Source organism: Trichosurus vulpecula, chromosome 3 (genome assembly GCF_011100635.1).
Source record: "Trichosurus vulpecula isolate mTriVul1 chromosome 3, mTriVul1.pri, whole genome shotgun sequence".
Lineage (NCBI taxonomy): Eukaryota > Metazoa > Chordata > Mammalia > Diprotodontia > Phalangeridae > Trichosurus > Trichosurus vulpecula.
Genome location: NC_050575.1, coordinates 118,253,068 through 118,274,980, shown reverse-complemented (window position 1 = coordinate 118,274,980; position 21,913 = coordinate 118,253,068). Strand labels below are relative to the sequence as shown.

General features: G+C 40.1%; 1 protein-coding gene across 1 annotated transcript in view; it reads left to right on the top strand.

Annotated features, from left to right (window-relative positions):
* Positions 1–21,913, top strand: part of ASTN2 (astrotactin 2) — a 1,142,502-nt gene that overhangs the window by 861,069 nt on the left and 259,520 nt on the right. Inside the window, exons 18-19 of the mRNA XM_036751653.1 lie at positions 19,773–19,906; positions 20,875–21,023. Coding sequence (XP_036607548.1) covers positions 19,773–19,906; positions 20,875–21,023 — 283 coding nt within the window. The remainder of the gene's footprint in view (positions 1–19,772; positions 19,907–20,874; positions 21,024–21,913) is intronic.

The following is a 21,913-nucleotide window of genomic DNA, read 5'->3' as shown; positions in this document are numbered from 1 at the left end:
CATCTCCATTGTAATTCAATAATAATGCCTTGATAAACATTAACAACTCATATATTGATTCATCACTTCAAGTTTAGTTAGTTGTGGCTCATATATTAATTAACAAGAGTATCTTTCACTTTCTTCTGGGCTAAGGGATATGCTTATAGCCCGGCTTCCCAGGACAGGAACATGGATACAATCTGATACTTGCCACACTGCTCGTTTTCCTCCAGCTGGTGTCCTGAGTCATAGACAGGGATGAACCCAGCGCAAGTTGGGATTGGGTCCCTTCCAGTACCCTGACCTTTCTTCTCCTTCCCCCCACCCATCCTGCTGACTGTTGAAGGCCTAGCATACGATGATCAATAGGAGAAACTGCTCCTCACAGATGCCTCCTGAGGAGAGGAGGGCGTTCTGGAAAGATGAGGTCACCTGCAGTCGCAGTAGGGAAATTTCATCCTTCTCTACTAAGGAAGTCACTATTAACCTGAGCCAGCATTTCAAGACATGAACTCCATGCTCTTGGAAGAGTTTTCTGGTCCTGAAGCTTTCCCACCCACCTCCCCTCTCCAGATGTTCTAACCCCTCTGGGAAAGGAACTATTGTCTTTCAAAGCTCTTCAGGCCATGCAAGAGGTGTAGTGTCCATTGGGTGGAGCTGGGCTACAGGCTGGAACTCTCCTTTAAAGGGAAGAACGTGTGTTCCATGTAGGTTTCCCACATTCAACACTGAGGCGGTACCTCCCTCGAGATGAGGATTTTGAGGATGGGTGGTTCTCTGGAGGAGTCAGACAGCTACAAGTCTTAGGAGCCCCTCGCAGTTCAAGGTCACAGGGCAAGATGTGTTAAATGATGATTAATGGTTGGGTGGATGGGGCTATTGATAGGGTCAGTTCCCCAAGGACCTGAATACTTAATCCTTGAGTTGTAACTAATGTTTCTGGTCATTCGTAATAACCACAATATTCATCACCCTTATCCATACATCATCTACTTATGCTGGAGGAAGCACATGATCTCTGTGTAAATTTAAATAAACCCTACTTCATTCCTGAGCAAACCATGACTCTATGAAGAGGCACCGCCCTACGAGGCTTCTGAATGCTAACAAAGGAAAACGAAAAAAAAAAAGTGAACCACCACCAGCTGTACCAGCTATTGTAAGAGGGAAATGTTTTGGGGGAGTAAAGATGGGGGAGATGGGATGAGGACCACTAAAGGGAATAGGTGGTTTGAAGAAGCATGCCAATTAAGGATGTAGGAAAGAGTCCAGGATACTTGCTGCATTGGGGTCTTCCCCCAGGATGCCCTAACTTGGGAAACTCTTCCTGTGTTATTTCAGAATAGGGCAAATTTAATGAAACCCTTAGGCATTCCCCTTTGCCAAAGGCAGCTTCCTGAGTATCAGCACTTGATCCTGACATAGTGCCATGAAAGAATGAGAAGCAGATGAACTCTATCATTCTTAAATTTTGAACTCTAGCCTATACGTAATCGGTTCTGATGTCCAAACTCAAGGTTCTGTTTGTCATCCAGGTATAATTTACTAATTTCTGGAGCATTTTAATAACCCAGTGGATGGGTTTTTGAGGGTTTTTTGTTTGTTTGCTTGTTATTATGTTTGATTTTTAGAGTAGGTAAATATATCCTCCTTGGTTTCTCAGTAAATACAGACAGAATCTTCAAAGAGTGTAAGAGGGACAGGTGAAAAAGACTATGGCTAACAAAATGCTGCTTTCACGTACGATACCTTATTTGATTTTTTTTAACTGCCCCATGATGTAGGTATGGCAGATATTGCTATATCTACTTTATAGCTGAAGAAACTTAGGGCTTGCCTTTGATCACACAGCCAGAACAGGCATAAGAACCAAGTCTTTGGGGCCAAGCATGGGCTTTTTCCAAAGAAGCAAATGTATTACAGTTTTAAGCTATAGTAGAAAGAGATCTGGACTTGGAGGCTTAGAAGTGCCTAAATTGGACCTCTGCCTGCACAGGTGTCCACTCCTTTTACAAAATGCTTCATTTCTTTTGAGAGTAACTGTTGAGGTTGCAGGGATACAAGAGCAAAAAAAATAAATAAATTTTCTCTGTCCTCAAGAAACTTACTCTGGATCAGGGGAGAAAATATGCACATACATAAGTATTAGCCTTAATCTCTGTACTTCCAGTCTCCCTCCTTCTTTAATGTCTTCTCTGCACAGATGACAAAATAATCCTGCTGGAATACAAGGCTGACCATATCACTACTATGCTCAAGAACTTTCATTCACTCCATAGTGTCTCTAGTATAAAATAAAAGTCCCCAGTTTGGCATTTAAAGCCCTTCACAATGTGAAGTAATCTTCCCTTACTCCCTTCCATACTCTGCCTTCCAGCAAATTGAACTATTTGCTATTTCCCAAACATCACCCTTCATATCTCATTCCCATGCCTGGAAGGCATCTTCTTCTTACTGATGCTTTTTAGACTTCCTAGTTTCCTTCAAGGTACAGTTTATAAAATGTCATCTTTTAGCTTTCTCTGAGGTTGTGATATATGTATATACACATATATATATATACACATTATACATACTCATCTAAAATATATAGATAGATGTAGGTAGCTAGATGGCACAATGGTTAGAGTGCTGAACCTGGAGTCCAAAATACCTGAATTCAAATTGAGTCTTATTATGTACCTGGACAAATCACTTAAGGTTCATTGCCTCATTTTCTTCATCTATAAAATGGGGATAATAATAAGCACTTACCTCCCTGGGTTGTTGTAGAAACAAACAACGTAATATTTGTAAAGTACTTTGAAAACTTTGAATGCTAGCCATATATTTATATGCACATATACACATGCATTATATATATGTAAACAGATAAGCCTATATATATATATTTCTGTATGTAGAGATCGCTATATCTATATATATATGCACAGATTTATGTATGTGTTTATCTGTTTACAGGTACTCCTAGCCCTGTAAAATATAACTTCCTTGAGGGCACCTAGTTGATGCTTGGTAATGTTTTTGTTGGATTGGATTAGACTGAAATCGTAAGAGGTTATTTGTTCAAATATTAGCTGTGAAACTTGTGTGATCTTGGTCAAGGTTACCCCTTGTGTAATCCTTCAGAGCCTTACTTTTTTTGGCTCTAAAATAGGAATAATAATGCTTGGAATTACTGTGAAAAAAGAATTTTGCAAACCTTAAAGTGCTCTAGAAATATGGGCTATTAGTTACATTATCCCATGCTGTCCTTTATGGTTAAAGACATACTTTTTATAGTTGCTCTATTTGAAAGAATTCAGATTTTCTTGCAACCATACAATTAGGATTTAGAGCTGGATAGAACTTTGAAGATCATCTGATCCAGCTATTGTCACAGATGAAAATTTAGAGAACCTAAGGGGTTTCCCAAGGTCGCAGAGTTAGTTAATAGCATTTCTAGAAGTTGTACTCAACTGTTTGACTCAAGAAATCCTCCTTCTACAATACCAGTTTCTTCCTCTCCTTCATATGTAGGCATGCTCCCAAAGAAATGACCCTAGGACATATCTATAACACTCTTTGATGAGTTCCTTAGAGCTGCTTTAATCAATTTTAGTGAGTAAGCTATTGTTTAGGACCTTCCATAAGTCCATATATGTATGTTTGGAATTGGATCTATTCTTTTTTTGTGTGTCTATACATCCCATCCGCATAGGTGTGTGTGTATTTATCAGCAATAGGTCAAAAATATCAAAATTTGATCCTCCTTCCTCCATAAATTATAACTAAAATGAAAACAGTTCCTAAAGATGGAGGATTAAAGAATTGATTGCTGGGCATTTGGAAAGGAATGTGATGATTTCAAAGAACTAGCATGGCTTCATCGAGAATATGGCCATGCCACACTAACCTCTTCATTTCCTTTTTGACAGGGTTACTAAATTAATAGATTATGAAATATTGTGAAAATAATGTACCTATATTTTCACTAAGTTTTTGATAAAGTATCTCATTCTCTTGTGGAGAATATGGGCGCATGTGTGTAGGTGTGATGTGGATTAGATGACAGCACCTTTAGATGGATGATGACTGTTTGGATGGCTTGAATCAAAAAAGAAATTAGTCATTAATGCTTCAATGCCAGTGCAGCAACAGGTCTCACTCCAGTGGTATACACCATGGATCTCTGGTTGGCTCCGTGGAGTTTCATATTTGTATGAATTACTGGGATAAAAGCCAAGAAGGAATGCTCATTAAATTTTCAAGTGACACAAAGCTGGAAAGGATATAGGTAACACACTGGATGACAATCGAAATCCAAAAGAATCTTGACAGGCTTGAGCATTGGGCTTACTCTGATAAAGAAGAAATTCCATAAGGATTGATGGAAAGTCTTCCACTTGACTACCAAAAAGTCAACTCCACCAGGACAAGATGGGGAAAGCACAGATAGACACAGAAGTTGTTCAAAAATAAGAGCTGATGTTTTTAATGGAAATCTGCGTGAGCCAACAGAGTGATAGGGCAGATAAATAATAATAATTAATGATGGCTAGCATTTATATAGTGCTTACTATGTGCCAGGCACTGTGCTAAGCAATTTAAAATTCTTATTTCAGTAGATCCTCACAACAACCTTGGGAGGTAGGTACTATTATTATCTCTATTTAACAGTTGAGGAAACTGAGGCAAATAGAAGTTAAATGACTTTTTCAAGGTCACACAACTAGTAATATTGGATTTGAATTCAAGTTTTCTTGACTCCATATCCAGCATTCCATCCACTATGCCACCTAGTTGCCAAAGGAAAAAAAAAGATAACATATTCTATTAAGAGAGACACAGCTTTCTTGAATGGAAAGGTGATAACTCAACATGGGCCTTGTCAAGACTTTATCTGGATTATTATGTGATGAGCTGAACAGTCTCCAGGGGAATGCGTCCAGGATGGCAAAGACCATTGAGTCTGTGTCACATGAGAAATAGTTTTAGGAACTGGTTCTTTCTAAACTGAAGGCGACTCAGAAAGGCATGGAATTATCTTTAAATGTTTGAAAGAGCTGTCGTGTGGAAGAGGGATAAGACTTTTTTTACATTTAGTCCTAGAGGTCAGAATTAGGCTCAATTTTTGGAAGATGTAAATAACTGCCCCACACCTAGAACTGCCCCAATGGTTTGCCTTGAGAAGGGGTTCCCTCTTTCTATCCACCTCCTTAGAGATCTTCAGGAGAAGTCCTGAAGACTTTTTTGGTCCCAAATGGTCCAAAAGACCATTTTTCAGTTATGTTATAGCAAATAATTGAATAAAAAACATTTGTTAAGCACTTCCCAAAAGCCAAGGCCAAGCACCATGCTCAGCTCTGGGGATACAAATACAAAAATGAGGTATTCCCTATTCACCAAGATACTGCACATATGGGGTAGGGATGATAAGGGAAGGGAGTTTTGTTCTGGGAAATAATAAAGATCATAATCCATTGGCGAATGGGCCTTTCAAAATGCAATGGTAGTGCTGCTTTGACTATAGTTTTTTGAGCAAAAGGTAGAGAGAAGGTGGTGGAGTAGATACACATGCAGCAAAAGGGCAAAAAATGGTCTGGGTAATGATGCATGGATATGATTTGAGGGAGTAGAGAGTCACATGGCTCCCGTCCTCCTAGCCATGGTCTTGCAGCCTATTCACTTGTGCTCCACCAGAGATGTTCTTCAGTGGCTGCTTAATGGGAATTCTGGTCATAAAGGAATTGGACTAGATGGGTCCTGAGAGCTCGAAATCTGTGATTCTGTTGTGTGAATATATGATACCATAAAGTAGAAGATGTTAAAGAGATTCTATGACCCTCTCACCCTTTACCCCACACTCATTACTCCATCCTCTGTCAATATGCTTCTGCATAGGCTGCCCTCCATGCTTGGAATGTGTTCTTTCCTTAACTTTCTTAGAATTCCTTTTTCCTTCAAAGCTCAACCTAAATACTGCCTTTTACATGAAACATTTACTGCCCCAAACCCCAAGTTGGTAATGTCTTTTGATTTCCAAAAAAGAAATTTTATACTGTATTTATTGTGACATTCTTACATATGTATATGGAAGGAAAGAAACATGTATTTATAAAGCTCCTACTATGTGCCAGATTTTTGTGCTAAGTGCTTTACAAATATTATCCAATTTTATCCTCACAACAGCCTTGGGAGGTAGGTGGTAATATTATCCCCATTTTGCGGTGGAGGAAATTGTTGTTTCTTATGACAGAATCTTCTTGAAGACAGAAATTGCTTCATTTCTATCTTTGGTTCCTCTGTGTTTAGCACATTGCCTGGCACATAGTAAGCATTTTATAAATTCTTGTTGCTTGATCCACTCCATACTCCTATGCTAATGACAATGAGCATTGTTTTTGGTGGCTCTACAAAATGCGAGTTAGTCAATTCCATCAAACACTTCTATAAATTTAGTGATAAATGACAGTTAAATGAGTCATTTCGCAACCTGTGGCAATGCTTCCAGGAATGGCTTGAGAGAGTGGCATGAAGAACAGACCCTCTCCTAGCTCCTCAAATTCTTTCCCCAGTCATTGCTATAACCCTTCTATTGAGAGTCAGAAGATCGTGCCAACTTCTTCAACAGAATCCTCCTCTTTAGCATCCCAGGCACCTTCTGAGCCAGGGCAGGGTTCCAGATATTGGGGAATCCTGATGGAGACTGCTGATGAGGATAAAGTGTCTGTTCTTGAGTTTCTCTTGGATCTTTTCCTTGGGTTCTGACTTAGTAGTGGTGGTGACTTTATAATTGGTTTGGTGGTTTTGTTATAATGGAATCTGCACAGTTTTTTTTTTTCCATAACGATGACTGGGAGCTAAGGATGAGTCAACAGTGTAACATGGTGGCCAAGAATAAATAAATAAATATAATAAAGCCATCGAAAACTTAGGCTGCATTAAGAGACACAATGTTCAGAAAGAGGAAGATGAGATAACAAGCACTGTGCTTTGCCCTGATAAGGCCACTTCTGGAATACTGTGTTTAGTTGAGGCATAACATTTGAGGAAATACACTGCCAAGCTGGAGGAAGTCAAGAGAATGGTGAGAGGTTGGCAAAGCATGTCATGGTATAATTGGTTGGAGGAGCTGGGGATATTTAGCCTGAAGAAGAAAAACTTTAAGGGGAATATAATCCCTGTCTTTAAGTATTTGCAAGGCTGTCATGGGGAACATGGTTTAGACTTGTTCTGGTTGGTCCCAGTGGGCAGATCTAGGAATAAGAGATGGAAATTCCAGAGAGACAGATTTTGGCTCAACAAAAGGAAAAAAAAACTTCTTCATGATGAGAGTTATCCAGAAGTGGAATGGCTGCCTTAGGACATGGTGAGTCCCCATCCTTGGTTCTATTTAAGTGGAGACCAGACAGTGATTTGTCAGCATTGCTATAGAGATGATTCCCATTCAAGTGTCATTGGGATTAATGACCTCTGAAGTTCCTTCCAGCTTTGAGATTCTGGATTAAAGCTCAGCAGACCTGTTCTGTGGGCCCCTTGGGATTAATGGGAACTAGACTGTAGGGCTGGCTTAGCAGCCAAGCCTTCTTGTCCAAGGCATCTTTGGGCCCCTGATCTTGTCACTTTCTTACGTCCTAGGCTCCAGGCAGGACTAATAGATGAATCCAAAAGCAATGCTTTGGCAAGTTTTCCTCTGGCAATTGTATATTTAATTCTATATTTTTTTTCATTAACAGGAATAAGTATGGTAAGAGGGAGCTTTGGATGGCTCTAAATGTCTTCCTCCTGTCACTCAGATTAACAGGCTGTTCTGTCAGAGTGTCATCAATCCAAGGCAAATGGGCACAGAGAGCGAAGCTTATACTGACAGAGAAAATTAGGTGCCATTTTTGTGATTCATCTGACCATATATCTAGCTGCCCAAATTCTCATAAAGGAAATGAACACATTCCAGCTAGTTCTCACCACCAATCCTTCCTCCCTCCCTCTCCCAGCCCCCTCCCAATTCCCGGTAATCTCCTCTTTGGTTATGTGAATTGTGTACTCTGACTCATAGTCAGATAATTCACTTAACTTCAGTAAGCACCTATTGCTTGTCTACTGTGTGCACTCGGAGGATCTCAATATCTAAGCAAACCCCTTCCCTCAGTCAGGGAGCTGTCAGGACAGGATACAATTTCCAAGCACTGTTATCCTAAAAAGGAGAACTTGCCTGGGCTGAGCATCAACGGAAAGAGAGTAAAGAAGAATAGATAGATAGTGAAGCTTAAAGTGGACTTGTTATTGTTCAGTTGTGTCTGACGCTTTGTGACTCCATTGGGGGTTCTCTTGGCAAAGATATTATGGTGGTTTGCCGTTTCCTTCTCCAACTCATTTTACAGGTGAGGAAACTGAGGCAAATGGGGTTAAGTGACTTGTTCAGGATAACACAGCTAATAAGTCTGTGAGGCCGGATTTGAATTAAGTAAAAGAAGTCTTCCTCACTCCAGGCACAGCTCTATCCATTGTGCCACTTAGCTGCCTCAAAGTGAACTTAGAGATCCTTTAGTCCAGAGGTGGGGAACCTGTGGCCTCAAGGCTGCATGTGGCCCTCTAGGTCACAGTTTTCAAAGGTCCACACTTGAGCAGCTAGAGGACCACAGGTTCCCCACCCCTGCTTTCTTTAGGGGCACTAATCCATAGCAGTTTCTCCACTTGTGTAATAAAACATTTATTATTTAAAGTCTCAGATTTTTTGGGGGGGGTAAGAAAAAGACAGAAACATAATTTCCCCTTACCCCCCACCTACTGCCATGTCCTGATTTGCTCATTACTGGCTTTCTTTGCCCTAAAGCCCCTTTTCTGACTATGTGAGGACTTTATGAAGCTTTTATTTGTTTCTTTGTCTCTGTTTTTTTTGTGAGGCAGTTGCTAAGTGCCTTGCCCAGGGTCACAGGGCTAGTGTCAGGTTCTAAAGGCAGATTGCAATGCAGGTCCTCCTGCCTCCAGGGCTGGTACTCCATCCACCGTGCCACCTAGCTGCCCCTTCATGAAGCTTTGAGTTGGGAAGAAGGGTAGAGCCGTCTGCAGGCAAGAAGTCAGATATTTTAACCTATCTGCAGCACAGTTTGGTTTGGAAAACACTGCTAAGAAAACTGAGGCCCAATGAGGTTAAGATACTTAGCCAAAATCACATAGTTTGTTAGTGGCACGAGTAGGACTAGAGTCCAATTCTCGATTTCTAGTTCAATGCTCTGACATACGACTATATATCATGGACAAGGGATGCTACAAACTGTGTGCTGCAATCTATTAATCAAACGAAATAATACTTGAAAAGTTCTTTGCAAATATTAAAGCACTATATAAATGCTGTTATCATCATTATTATTAGGCTAACAATTTTGAAGCATGGCTATGATACTTTGGATCATAGAAGTAGAGATGAAAAAGAGCTGAATCCTTTTATTCTAGTCTTCACATTTTATAGATGAATAAAGTGAGACCTACCTATATCAGTCAAGTAACTTACCCATGGTCACACAAGGAACAAATGTCAGAGGTGGTGCTCTGACTACAGTGCACTTGCCATTTCTGCTGGACCATATTGCCTCCCACTACTTAGGGAAATCTCCTCCCTGGGCCCTCAGTTTCTTCAACTGTAAATTAGTGAATTTAAACTAGATGACCCCAAACTTCCCTAATAACTCTAAAACCTACAAACCTCTAGGCAGGGCTGTTAGTTTATATAGTCAACTTGTCTCTCTCCCCCTCTCTGTATCATCAAGGTAAGGGGTCCTGGAAGCCTCCTAGAAGAGAGGAAGGGGCAGAGTTCTTGATTCAAGATGAATAAGATAACAAAGTCCTTGGAGATCAAAAGAAGCCTCTCAAAAAGGCTAGTGATGGGAGGAAATCCTGGCTTGGATTCCAGGCTTCCATTTGGCTCCAAGACCTATTTGCCTAAGGAGAAATCCTCTGTTGGACCAATCTCCCAAATGGCTTCCTTCCCCTCCTCATACTCCCCATGTCTTCCGAGAAATCCCCGAGAACTCCCTTGCTCTGTGCCAGGCCCCTCTCCCAATGCCACCCCACCCAATGCAGATACTTTTGGACACAGCAGGATGCTTCCTGTTCACTCACCCCTTTCGTCCTCTCCATTAAGAAATATAAGTAAATTGAATAGCAGCCCATCTCAGACCCGCCAGGCTGACGTTCACTGGTGTAACTCTGTTACTGCAAGAAGGTACATTGGCCTAATTGAGCACAATTGAAGGCCACTCGATCGAATAACCTCATTTACTTAAAGGTTGACAAGAGGCAGAGTCTGGTTGTGGACCTGGCCAAAATAATTAAAACCAGCTCTGTATTTACGGTAAAAATGTGATAAGGATTATTTTTTTTAAGGTGGGGGAAGAAAGTCAGAGTTAGGAACTGTGCACACACACACACACACACACACACGCGCACACACACACACATACACACACGTGTGTGTGTGTGTATATGTGTGTATAGTTATATATATAGGTATATATACATACACATACGTGTGTATAGGCGTATGTACATGTATATATGCACACACACAATATGTATATGCACACACACATGTACACACATGTACACACATATTTATATGCACACGCACATATATGTATGTGTATATATATATACATATATACTTTTTTCACCGAAGTTTATAGTGGTGTTTTGATGGTAGGCTTTCCTCAAGAATATTTGGATAATACCAGGGAGATGTAGAGGAATTGGGTGATTATCATGATTATCATGAATGAATGACTAAAGCATTTATTAAGTACTTATGAGCAAAGCACTGTGCTAAATAGTATATGAATAGAAAAAGCCCAGGAAGAATTGCTCTGAAGTTTACTTTCTAACTGGGAGAGAAAACACATGAAAGGTGGTTTAAATGCAGAGCAGACAAAAAGGTCCCAGAGTCCTATGTGTTCATCTGCAAGGTAGATAGCAAAGTCCAGCAGTCCTAAGGTTAGATCTATAGGTCAAATGACTGCAGTGGTCTGGAGAGTGTAGAAGAAGAGAAAATGATAAGGCTGGAGGAAATTAGAAGGCATTTCAGAGAAAATGATAAAGCTGGTAGGGTCTCCATTTAGCCAGAAAGAAAGAGTGCCACCTAATATGAGAAGTGTGAGCAGTCCAGCAACCCAGCTAGGGTCTGGGTAGTCCAGGGATAGGGGCTAGGGTAAGTGGGAAAGGGAGAAGGTGTCAAGTCTTTATTTTGAATTTTGAACTACCTATTAGAGCAAATCCAGAACAATACTCCATGTGTTTCTATTGGTGTTTCCCTAAACATGTGGCTCTGGGTTCACTCCTCCTTTATTTAAACAGTTACCCAAATCCCATAGTAGTATAATGGAAAGGGGCAGGATTTTGAGTCAGATGACATGAGCTTGTGTTCTAGTCCTGATGTTTCCTATCTATGTGACCATAAGAAAATCACTGTGCTTCTCTGACCACCCCTCTCACTCTGGTTTCCTCTTCAGTAAAATGAATATGAATATACTTGAACTAGCCGATACAGTTACATTGGTATAAGGAAATCTTAAGTAAGAAAACACCCTCTGCCATTGCAAACCTGTACCAATGTAACTTTCTCTACAACTTAAAGTCTTAGAGAGTTATCCCAAGCATTAAGAGGTTAAATGACTTATGCAGGATCATTATAGCCAGCATGTATTACTTGAACTCAGGTTTTCCTGGCTTCAAGACCAGCTCTCTATCCACTATGCCATGTTATATCATCTTGTGAACAAATGCTTTGCAAATCTTAATGAGCCATAGAAATATGAGGCATTATGATTATATCACTAGTTCCAATGATGTCTTCCTTGATTGAACAGAGGAGAATTGATTGTCTTCCTGCCCAGTCTATAAGTGGGAATCCTGTGTCTAATCCTGCCTTCCCCTCCCTCTCAGTAATACTCTGCTCAATTGTGCACATCATCTATAGATGCCTTGATGATTTTTATTGGCCATTTAGGGCCCGGCTTGCTTTCATTTAATTTTCCATATATACTTTTCATGCATGCCTGCATCAATCTGTCTTAGATTGCAACTCCCTTCAGGGGCCACATTTTCTTTCCAGAAGTATATTTTCCAAATAATTGAATCTGACCCCCTTAGGATGTTACTTGGAAAAAAATATTGTCTATTTTTCTAAAATAAGTTACAAACGTCCTTACTTTCTCAAAGAGAGAATAATGAACACAATTCATGTTTTTACTACTAACATTATAAATCATATTTATATGATACTTTAAGGTTTGTAAAGTTTTTTTTTTCTCCTCACAACAACCCTGTGAGGCAAGTGGTACAAGTATTGGTATATCCATTTCATCCACTGGGAAGCTGAGGCACAGAGAGGTCTAGTAAAAGGCCCATGGTTATGTGGGGAATAAATGTCAGGAGCAATTCAAATCCATGAGATCAGCTTCCAATTCCAGAGCTCCCTTCACTGGACTACTGCAGTCCTCCATGTTAGGCTAATTGGAATATTGATTATTGTACTGTGCCACAGAAAAATGAAACCTTTAATGAGGTTTTTTTCTTTCTTTACACTGAATAACCCCAACCCACTTAATTTTTCATAGTTCCTATATCTACATATTGTAATTCTTTGATATGATTCCTCTCTGACAGCTTTTAATTCTCCATGCTTATCCTTATATCTAGAGGCCTTCTCCCTCTGGCAGGCCCTTTATTTCCCTTATTCCTCAATTCCTCTTTCCAATGAGCTTGGAAAACAGGTATCCAAGTTATCAAGTGATGATTTGAATTAGGGACTCAAGATTTTGCTTTGGAGTAAAAAAATGGACTTTTGTATAAGATTTTTCTCAAAGCTATTTTGACAACTTTTCCAACGGTTTGGAGCTGGACCAGTAAATACCTATTCTAGTCCCTTAATTTTGTAAATGAGATATTGAGACCAACAGAGAGGGACTGGTCCCCAGCCTTGTGTGTCCCAAATGGTTGAGTTTGTCAAATATTTAATTTTCAGAAAAAAAAGAGACTTAGTGTAACTGGAAAATTAAGAGGAAAAAAAGAAAAATAATTGCAATAAATGAAGAAGATCTAAGTTCAAATCCCTGTTCTTCCACTTGTTAGTATGTGATTCTGGACAATTCGCTTGTACTGCGGGAGGTTTAGTTTCCTCATCTATGAAATGGGGATAATAATAATTACATTATTTCCCTTGCAGAGTTGTTGTGAAGAAAATGCTTTATAAAGCTTAAAGGAGTATAAAATTATGATTCATTATTTTTATGCCTAAGTGTTTTCATCAAAAAAATGGAACATTGTCATCTTAAAATAGCTATGGTACAATTATTATCCCACCCATGGCCAACTTTGTGTCTTTTGTAAACTATAGGGCTTAGATTATAAACTCTAGAATATATGCCATCTTGGAGTGGGGGGGAAGGTAGAAATGGGGAGAAAATTTGTAACTCAAAATCTTGTGGAAATCAATGCTGAAAACTAAAAAAAATATCAACTAAAATCATCAAATCTAGATTATAATCTCCAAGGCCTCTTCCAGCTCTAATATTCTGTGATGTTATCTCCTTGAATATGATGCTGTAAGGACACAGGGAAACAAGAAAGCAGTTTATCTTATGATGATGCAAGGCTGGCTTCCATTAACTATTAAATACTGGCTCTCTGATACAGAGCCATTCATGTCTGTGCTCCATCCCTTGCTTGCCCATCATACCCATCTCCATTCTGATCTACAGATCTGGGAAACTACTCATGCTATTTGAGCCTGAGATGCTTCAAGAAAGTTTCCTCTGAAATGCAGCCTGGCAGTTGAAATTCACAGATTAAATCCGGGGATAAGTTCCTGTTCTGTTTTCAGGAGCCTGAATTCCTATTCGTTACACAAAATAACAAAAATCAACGCCCTCACCTTTTCATCAACCCAATATTCTCCTCTTTCCCTCCTTTCTCCTGCCATGGTCAGTTTCACTCTCCTAGCACCTCTGTCAATTTCACCAGTGGGGCTGATTTCACTATTACAATAATTAAGCTCTTAGCTTTGGATGGAGATGTAAGAAACCCTTAAGCCAGTGAAAAGTTGTAAACATTAAGTCCATCAAGTGGGAAACTGCAAAGCTGAGTGAGGACGGGTTCACCCATCAAGTATGACCTCATTCCTTCCCCCTTAGGCTTTGTTTTTATGCAATGTACCTTTCTTGGATGCCCATAGTATGTGCCCTTCAAAGTCAAGCAGTGTTCCCATCCCTAAACTCTCTGCTTTTCCATGTTATTATTTTATTTTGTCCTTTCCAGAGTATGTCTAAAATACCTCAGGAGAGCCAAATGGAAACAGAATCATGCAGATTGACCCCAGGAGAATTCTGCCCCTGGCTCTCACCCCACCTCTCCCCACCAACTATAGTCAAAAAGGGTTTACTTACTTTAGGTGAGAGAGGCCAAAGGACAAAGGATTGCTTTCATAGGGTTTTTGGCATAGAGTTTTCAAGTGACAAGCGTAGTTTGTTAGAGTATACGTTCTTATTGCATGGATTCTGACTTGGTCTGTTGGATTGTAAACTCCATGAAAGGTTAGCTCATATACTAATCATCTGTGACATAGGTCATAGGATTAGAGCTGGGTGGGACCTAAGAGATTATTGGAGTAATCATTGGGTGAGAGAGGTTAAGTGATTTATCTTAGTTCACACAGGTAGCAATTAACCCAAGTCCTCTGACTTCAAATCTCAGTATTGTTTCACTATACTGCCTCATAAGCCTTTTTGCCCCAATCATTCCTCTCACATTATTTAATAGGAATCCCTAAAATTCCTCAACTTTTCTCCTAACCACACTGCTTGAGCTCAGTAGAAATCTGGCCATCTTTTTTTTTCCCCTCACAGGAGAAATTTGCATGAACATACGGAAAGGGTAATCACAGCCAACAGAGGGGACTTGGGCCTCCTTGTTAAGGGCTCAGAGGGAAAATGTGACTGAATCCTAAACAATAGTGTGCTTGATGTAGGAGTTCTCTTTTTAGATTCCAATTCTCGTAAGTTGTCTGGGTGAAGGGGGCAGACTACTGTTCAGTGCCACACACCACGTCATCCGCGCCTGCACAGCAGGCTCCTACAAGGACTTTTACACAGTGAAGTGGTGGAAAGAGTGACTTCAGGGAAACCAGGTGTCCACAATGTGGAGGTTATGGGGAATACAGCACCTTTTTTCTTTTCTTTCTCTCTCTCTCTTTTTTTTCCTAAAGGCCCAGGGCCTAGCACCTGGCAGAAAGGGACCACAGGGAAGAAAGAGACTAACGTGTTTTGTAATTCATATGATTAAAATTGTGTAGTCAAATAGTATAACCCTTGGCAAATTGGGGTAGCCATATGGCCATTATTTACAGATGTTTTAATTAATCAACAAGCAGTATGATATTGTGAAAAAGAATTCTAGACCTGGAGTCAGGAGATCTAGGTTTAAGTCTCTGCTCTGATGTCTACATACTGTGACCTTGGGCAACTCATTAAAACTCTGTGACTTTGCTTTTCTTCATCTGGAGTAAGAAGATATCACTATATGTAGTACCTACTTAATATCTACTGCAGGGCTGTCCAACCTTAGGTTTTTATTGAAACAATAGACAATTTATTTTGATTTGCCATTTTAGTGAGAGCTCTGCAGTGGTTCAGCTTTGTTTACTAAAGCATTTATGTAAGTTTCTATGTTTGTAGGCGGGCTGCATAAATCTCACTGCGTCTGCATTTTGGACAGCCCTGATCTACTGCACAAAGTCAGTAAAAACAAAGTACTTGGTAAACGTTAAAAAGAATATAAAATTTTGAGCTATTATTTTTACTGATTAGTGTTTACAATGCATGTACAATCCTGTGTTAGATGCTACAATGAAAATGAAAAAGTAAAAGGTGTCCTTGAGGAGGTCAACCACCTCTTTGGGACACAGTATGGTAGAGTATGTAAGATACTAGATTTATAGTCAGCAGGAAATGGGATTGAATCCCACATCAGACACTTACCGGCTATGTGACCTTTTGCAAGTTACAACTTCTCTATACATTAGTTTTTTCATCTCTAAAATGAGGATAAGAGCATCTACTTTCCAGGGTATTGTAAGGTTAAAAAGATATTTGTGAAGTTCTTTGCAAACCACAAAATAATTTTTAAAAGTAATTACAGCAGCATATATACAAATATGTATCTCTCTCTATATATACATAATAATGTGTGTATGGACATGCACAATAATAGCAGTGTATGGGAGTGCCCATAGAAGTCATCTAGTCTAGGTCTCTTGTAAAGCAAATAAAGAAACTCGAATTCATAGAGAAAGAATTTCTTGCCTGGGGAGTCACGCATTTTAGAGCTAGGATTTGAAATCCCATCTAAAATCTCACCTTCTAAAAGAAGTCTTCCCAAACTACTCTTTTTTTAAAAAAAAATTACTTATTTGTTCTTTGTTTTAAACATTCACCTCTATAAGATTTTGAGTTCTAAATTTTCTCCCTCTCCCTCTACTCTCCCCTCCCTGAGGTGGCATGCAATCTAATATAGGTTATACATGTACAATCATATTAAACATATTTCCACATTAGTCATGTTGTAAAGAAGAATTGGACCCAAAGGGAAGAACCACAAGAAAGAAGAAACAAACAAACAAACAAACAAAAAAACAAAATAGTATTTTTCAATCTGCATTCAGACTCTACAATTCTTTCACTGGCTGTGGATAGCATTTTCCATCATAAGTGTCTTGGAATTGTCTTAGATCAGGGGTGGGGAACCCATGGCTCCAAGGCCACATGTGGCCCTCCAGGTCCTCAAGTATGGCCCGGCACCTCCACTAAATCCAAACTTCACAGAACGAATCCTAACCCCTTTTAATTCTAGTGTTTTCCCACTCTTAATTATTTCCTATTCATCTTGCATAGAGTTTGCTTTGTTTATTTTTGTTTACATGCTTTCTCTCACATTAGCTTGTTGGCATCTTGAGGACAGGGGCTGTCTTTTGCCTTTCTTTTTAAATAACCCCAGTGCTTAGCACATTACTTGGCACATAGTGGAAGCTTAGTAAATTTTTATTGAATGAATGATGCCATGGTCTGTACTATGACCACAATGCTGTGCTAATTATGTCTTTTTTATCCCCAGGTCTCTCTGGTCTAACCTTCATATACAACTCAACCTTAGACCCCATTCCAGGATTTAAAGTTTATGCTTTGGTATTATACTATTTTCTCCTCCTTGACCCTTGTCTCATAAGAAGAGGTGTCCTTTCTCCTTGCCAAGGCACACCCCTCTAGCTGTATAAGTGATCCCATTCCATCCTGTTTTCTCTAGCAGATTGCTTCTTCTATCATTCCTGCTCTCTCATGAATCTTCAATCTCTTCCTGTCTACTACCTGTTTCCCTACTACCTACAAACATGCTTATGTGTCCTCCATCCTCAGAATCTCTCATGTTGCATTCATCCTTGCCACGTAATTCTTTATCTTTTCTTCCTTTTGTGGCTGACTTCCTTGAGAAGGTCAGCTACAAGGGGTGCCTTCATTTCTTTTCTTCTCACTCTTATTAATTCTCTGTGATCTTGCTTCTGACATCATCATTCAAAGTTACCAGCTGACATTTTTATCACTAAATTTAATGGCTTTTTCTCAGTCTTCATCCTTTTTGACCTCTCTACAGTCTTGACTACTGTTGATTGCCCAATTTTCCTTGATACTTTCTCCTCTAAGTTTTCATGACACTACTGTCTCCTGGTTCTCTTTCAGTTTGTCTGATTGCTCCTTCTCAGTGTTCTTAGCTGAATCTTCATCCAGCTCCTGCCTGCTAATGTGGGTGTATCTCAGGGTTCTATCCTGGGCTCTTATCTCTTCCTCTCTAATACTGTTTCACTTGGTAATCTCATGAGCTCTCAATCAACCTCAATCTATGGATTCAGTCATCTCTATGCAGTTGATTCTCATATCGACTTGTCCAGCTCTAATCTTTCTGTCCACCTCTAGTCACTCATTTCCAACTGATGTTCAAGCATCTCAGAATATTCCATAGCCTTCTTAAATTCAGAATATCTCAAACTGAACTCATCATCTTTTCCCCAAGCTCTCTTTTCCTTCCCTCTTACTGTCAAGCATGCCACTATCCTCCCAGTCACTCATGTTCAAAATCTAGGTGTTGTTTTCATCTCACTCTCTCTGTCCGATCGGTTGCCAGGTCCCATTGTTTTTTACCATTGGAACATCTCTCATTTATGTCCCCTTCTCTCCTTTGACATGACCCTGCTGTAGTCCCTCTTTACTTCACACCTATACTCTTGCCATGGCCTTCTCATTGATCTCCCTGCCTTAAGTCCCCCTCTTCCTCCAGAGCACCCTCAACTTGGCTGTCAAAGTCATCTCCTTAAAGCACAGACTATACCATCTACCTAGTCACTAAACTTAAGTGGCTCCCTATTAGCTTCAGGATTAAATACTAAATCCTCCATTTGGCTTTTAAAGCTCTCCATCACCTGGCCCTTTCCTACCTATCCAGTCTTCTTACACTTAACACTCCCCCAAGCACTCTGTGATCCAGTGACACTGGTTTCCTTGATGTTTCTTGCATCTGACACTCCACCTCTTCTCTCCAGACATTTTCATTATCTGTACCCCATGGCTGAAATGCACTCCCTCGCCATGCATAGCTCCCAGGTTCCTTCAAATTTCAAGTAAAAGTCCACCTGCTATAAGAAATTTCTTGGTCCTTGATAATTTTTGTGTCTTCCCTCTAAGATTATCTCCAACTAACCCTGTGTATTTCCTATATATTATCTCTTCTAGAATATTATTTGATAACTGTGACTGTTTTTTTTCTTTTTTCAGATTTTTTTCCTTCAGTGCTTAGCACTGTCCCTGGCACATTATAAGTGCTTAATAAATGATTGTTGACTGACTTAACAACATCTTCACCGTAGTGTAGTGGTTCTACATCTTACCATCTGTCAGCCCTTCATCATATTATTTAAACCCTCTGACTCTCATTTTCTTCATCTGTAAAATATGAAGTTGGGCTAGATGATCTTATAGCTAGTATTATGTTGGGCATTTTCCATATATAATTTTTACATTTCAGGGAAATTGATTTTGTTCTTGGAATCTCTAAATCCAAATAATGATGCCCTGTTTCAATGGAATTTGAATGTGTCCCTGTTTATGTCCATAGACTGGAAAATCCTCCAAAGTGAATCTATATATAGGATAGGAACCCTGTTCAGCCTCTTTGCTCCAAACTATCAGAAATGGAATCATTGAATGCTAAAATTTTAGTCCTAGCATGAGTCTTAAAGGTCCTCTGGTCTAACATCTCATTGTTCAGAGTAGGAAAAGGAGGTCCAGGATATTCAAGGTTAAACACAGTAAATCAAAGACAGAGCCAGGATAAGACACTAGATCTCCATACTTCAGACTAGCACCACTTTCCACTGGGCAACACCATCAAGAAATAAGTGTGTCTTACCCTGTGCAGAATTGCATACTGAGATTGGTGTTCGCTGGTTTTCCTGTCTCCATAATTCAAGTTGCGCATATCTGGATTCATTAAATTAATGAAGCATTTTAAGCACTGTGGGTTGGGGGAGGGAGGGTATACACAGAGTAATAGGGAGGAAAATAACTTGAGTGAAGATAAGAATGCATGATCCCAGGGAGCTGGGATTGGTAAAGGTCTCTCAGTGTTCCTACCCCCTTGACTATTATTCTTCAGCCTCTGCTGGCCAACATCATTATCATCATCATTATCAAAACTTCTTCTGTCCTCTGCTTTAGGCCTTCAAAAGTGCATTGATGAGTTCCTATTGGTGTTCAGGAAAAGGGGATGTGATTGAAGACTGGTGCCGGTGTGACCTCAATGCCTTTGATGCAAATGGACTCCCCAACTGCAGCCCTCTCCCACAACCAGTGTGAGTATAGCCCATTGATATCCTCCAGATGATGGTCTATGCTCAGACACCCATCCCTAAGCCTCCCACCCCCAATCATCTTTCTGTCATCAGGCACCACTATGTAGTTTCTCAAGTTGATGCCTACTTTCTTGGCTGCATCTCTTTAGAGCTCTGCAGCCTTCTGATATCCTGGATGGGTTCTTGTTGCCGATAGGGATAAGAGTTTTTCTTTGTTATGAGAAAAAGGCTCATTGGTAGGTAATGTTTCTTATTCCCCTCCTATAAGGGCCTACTCTGGTCCCTCATCATAATGCCAGAGTGGCTGTGGTCTTTTGATGACCAGACCACTGGCTATGGCAGGGCCCACTTAACAAACCAACAAAGCAACTAGGACTACAGATCTGATGATGGACTTCGTGCCATCCCAGATTGGAAAGGCTTATCACCAGAAGGCTGACTGAAATGTGATTAAAAATATTTCATAAAGATGATGGAGCTGTGATTTCCTCCGTATGTGTAAGAGAGAAGACCTAGGCTTATAAGAACAGGGGTCGTCCAAGTACTGAAGCAATCCCCCTTGCTGAAGGATTCTTCACTTTGCAAAAGGAGTTTATCTCCAGATTCTGGCTTTCCCATTGTATGTTGATTTATAAACGAATAAATATTTAACTGAAAGTCTGAGAGCTTGGGGGAGCAGGATCATGGAAGCAAGAGGGGCAGAGTGGAAGTCAGAGAAATCAAGGGCAAAGTTTAGCCTGGTCATTGTTTCATCCAAGTGTTAAATTTCTTTACAGAACAGGAAGCCACTTGATGACCAGTCAGGGGAATCTGCAACATCTTTCTCAGACAGGGGCCTATCTTATCTAGGAACTCTTCAGAGTAGCCTGATATCCTGAAACGTGGGGGGTGAGGAGCAGTATATTTTGGGGTGGTCATCCCAACTTGGACAACAACCAAGCAATCTTCCTTCTTTCACTCCACTCCAGGCTTCGGCTGTCCCCTGGAGTAGAACCTTCCAGTACTGTGGTCTCCCTTGAGTGGGTGGATGTCCAACCAGCTATTGGAACCAAAGTCTCGGACTATGTTATTCAGCACAAGAAAGTGGATGAGTACACAGATACTGACCTCTATACTGGTAGGTGGATATTCTTCAGGCATGATGCTGCCATATTTAGGGATATTTTTTTCACTATGATAAAACATGAGCTCATTAGAAAACCCTGAATGGAGAAGCATTCCTACTGATCACTGAGGCTGTTGGAGGATTTGCATCATTTTACTGGATTTGAAGATTTGAGGAGATCAATTGCTCTTTGTTGACCTGGGATGTGTTATTGTTGTGTCTTGGGCTTTGAGCAGCTGTGATTTATACCTACATGCTTTTACTGCATAGAAGGGTGGTAAGAGAAAAAAAAAAGAGCAATTCAGTCCCCAAGGGAACACCAGAATTTTTTTTTTCTTTCACCAGGAAGACCCTGTCAACTTTGAGGAAAAATCTTAAGATCAGAGCATCAATACATAAGCTCATAGATTTTAGAAATGGGAGGGACCTTAAAGATCACATAGTTCAGGAACTGGCAAACTATGACCTCCTGGACAAATGTGACCTGTCACTTACTTTTATGTGGCCTGTGAGCTAAAAATGGTGTTTGCATTTTAAAACGCAAACTTTACTATTATTTTTAAATCATAAACACCATCTTAGCTTGTGGGCCGTACAAAGACAAATGATAGGCCAGATTTGGCCAGCAGGCCTTTGTTTGTCAAGCCCTGATCTAGTCCAACTCTCTCACATTACAAATCAGGAAACTGAGGTGCAGAGTGGTTGTAACTTGGCCCAGGTCACATCAGTAGTAGTAGCAGAAGCAAGATTTGAATCTGGGTTTTGTAATTGCTAAGTGCATTTCACCCAGATACTAAAGATAGAGATGATCATGGACAAATGGTTAGGGACTTGGCCTAGGAGTCAGGAAGACCTGAGCTCAAATCTTACTTTTGGCACATACTGACTGTATATCCCTGGAT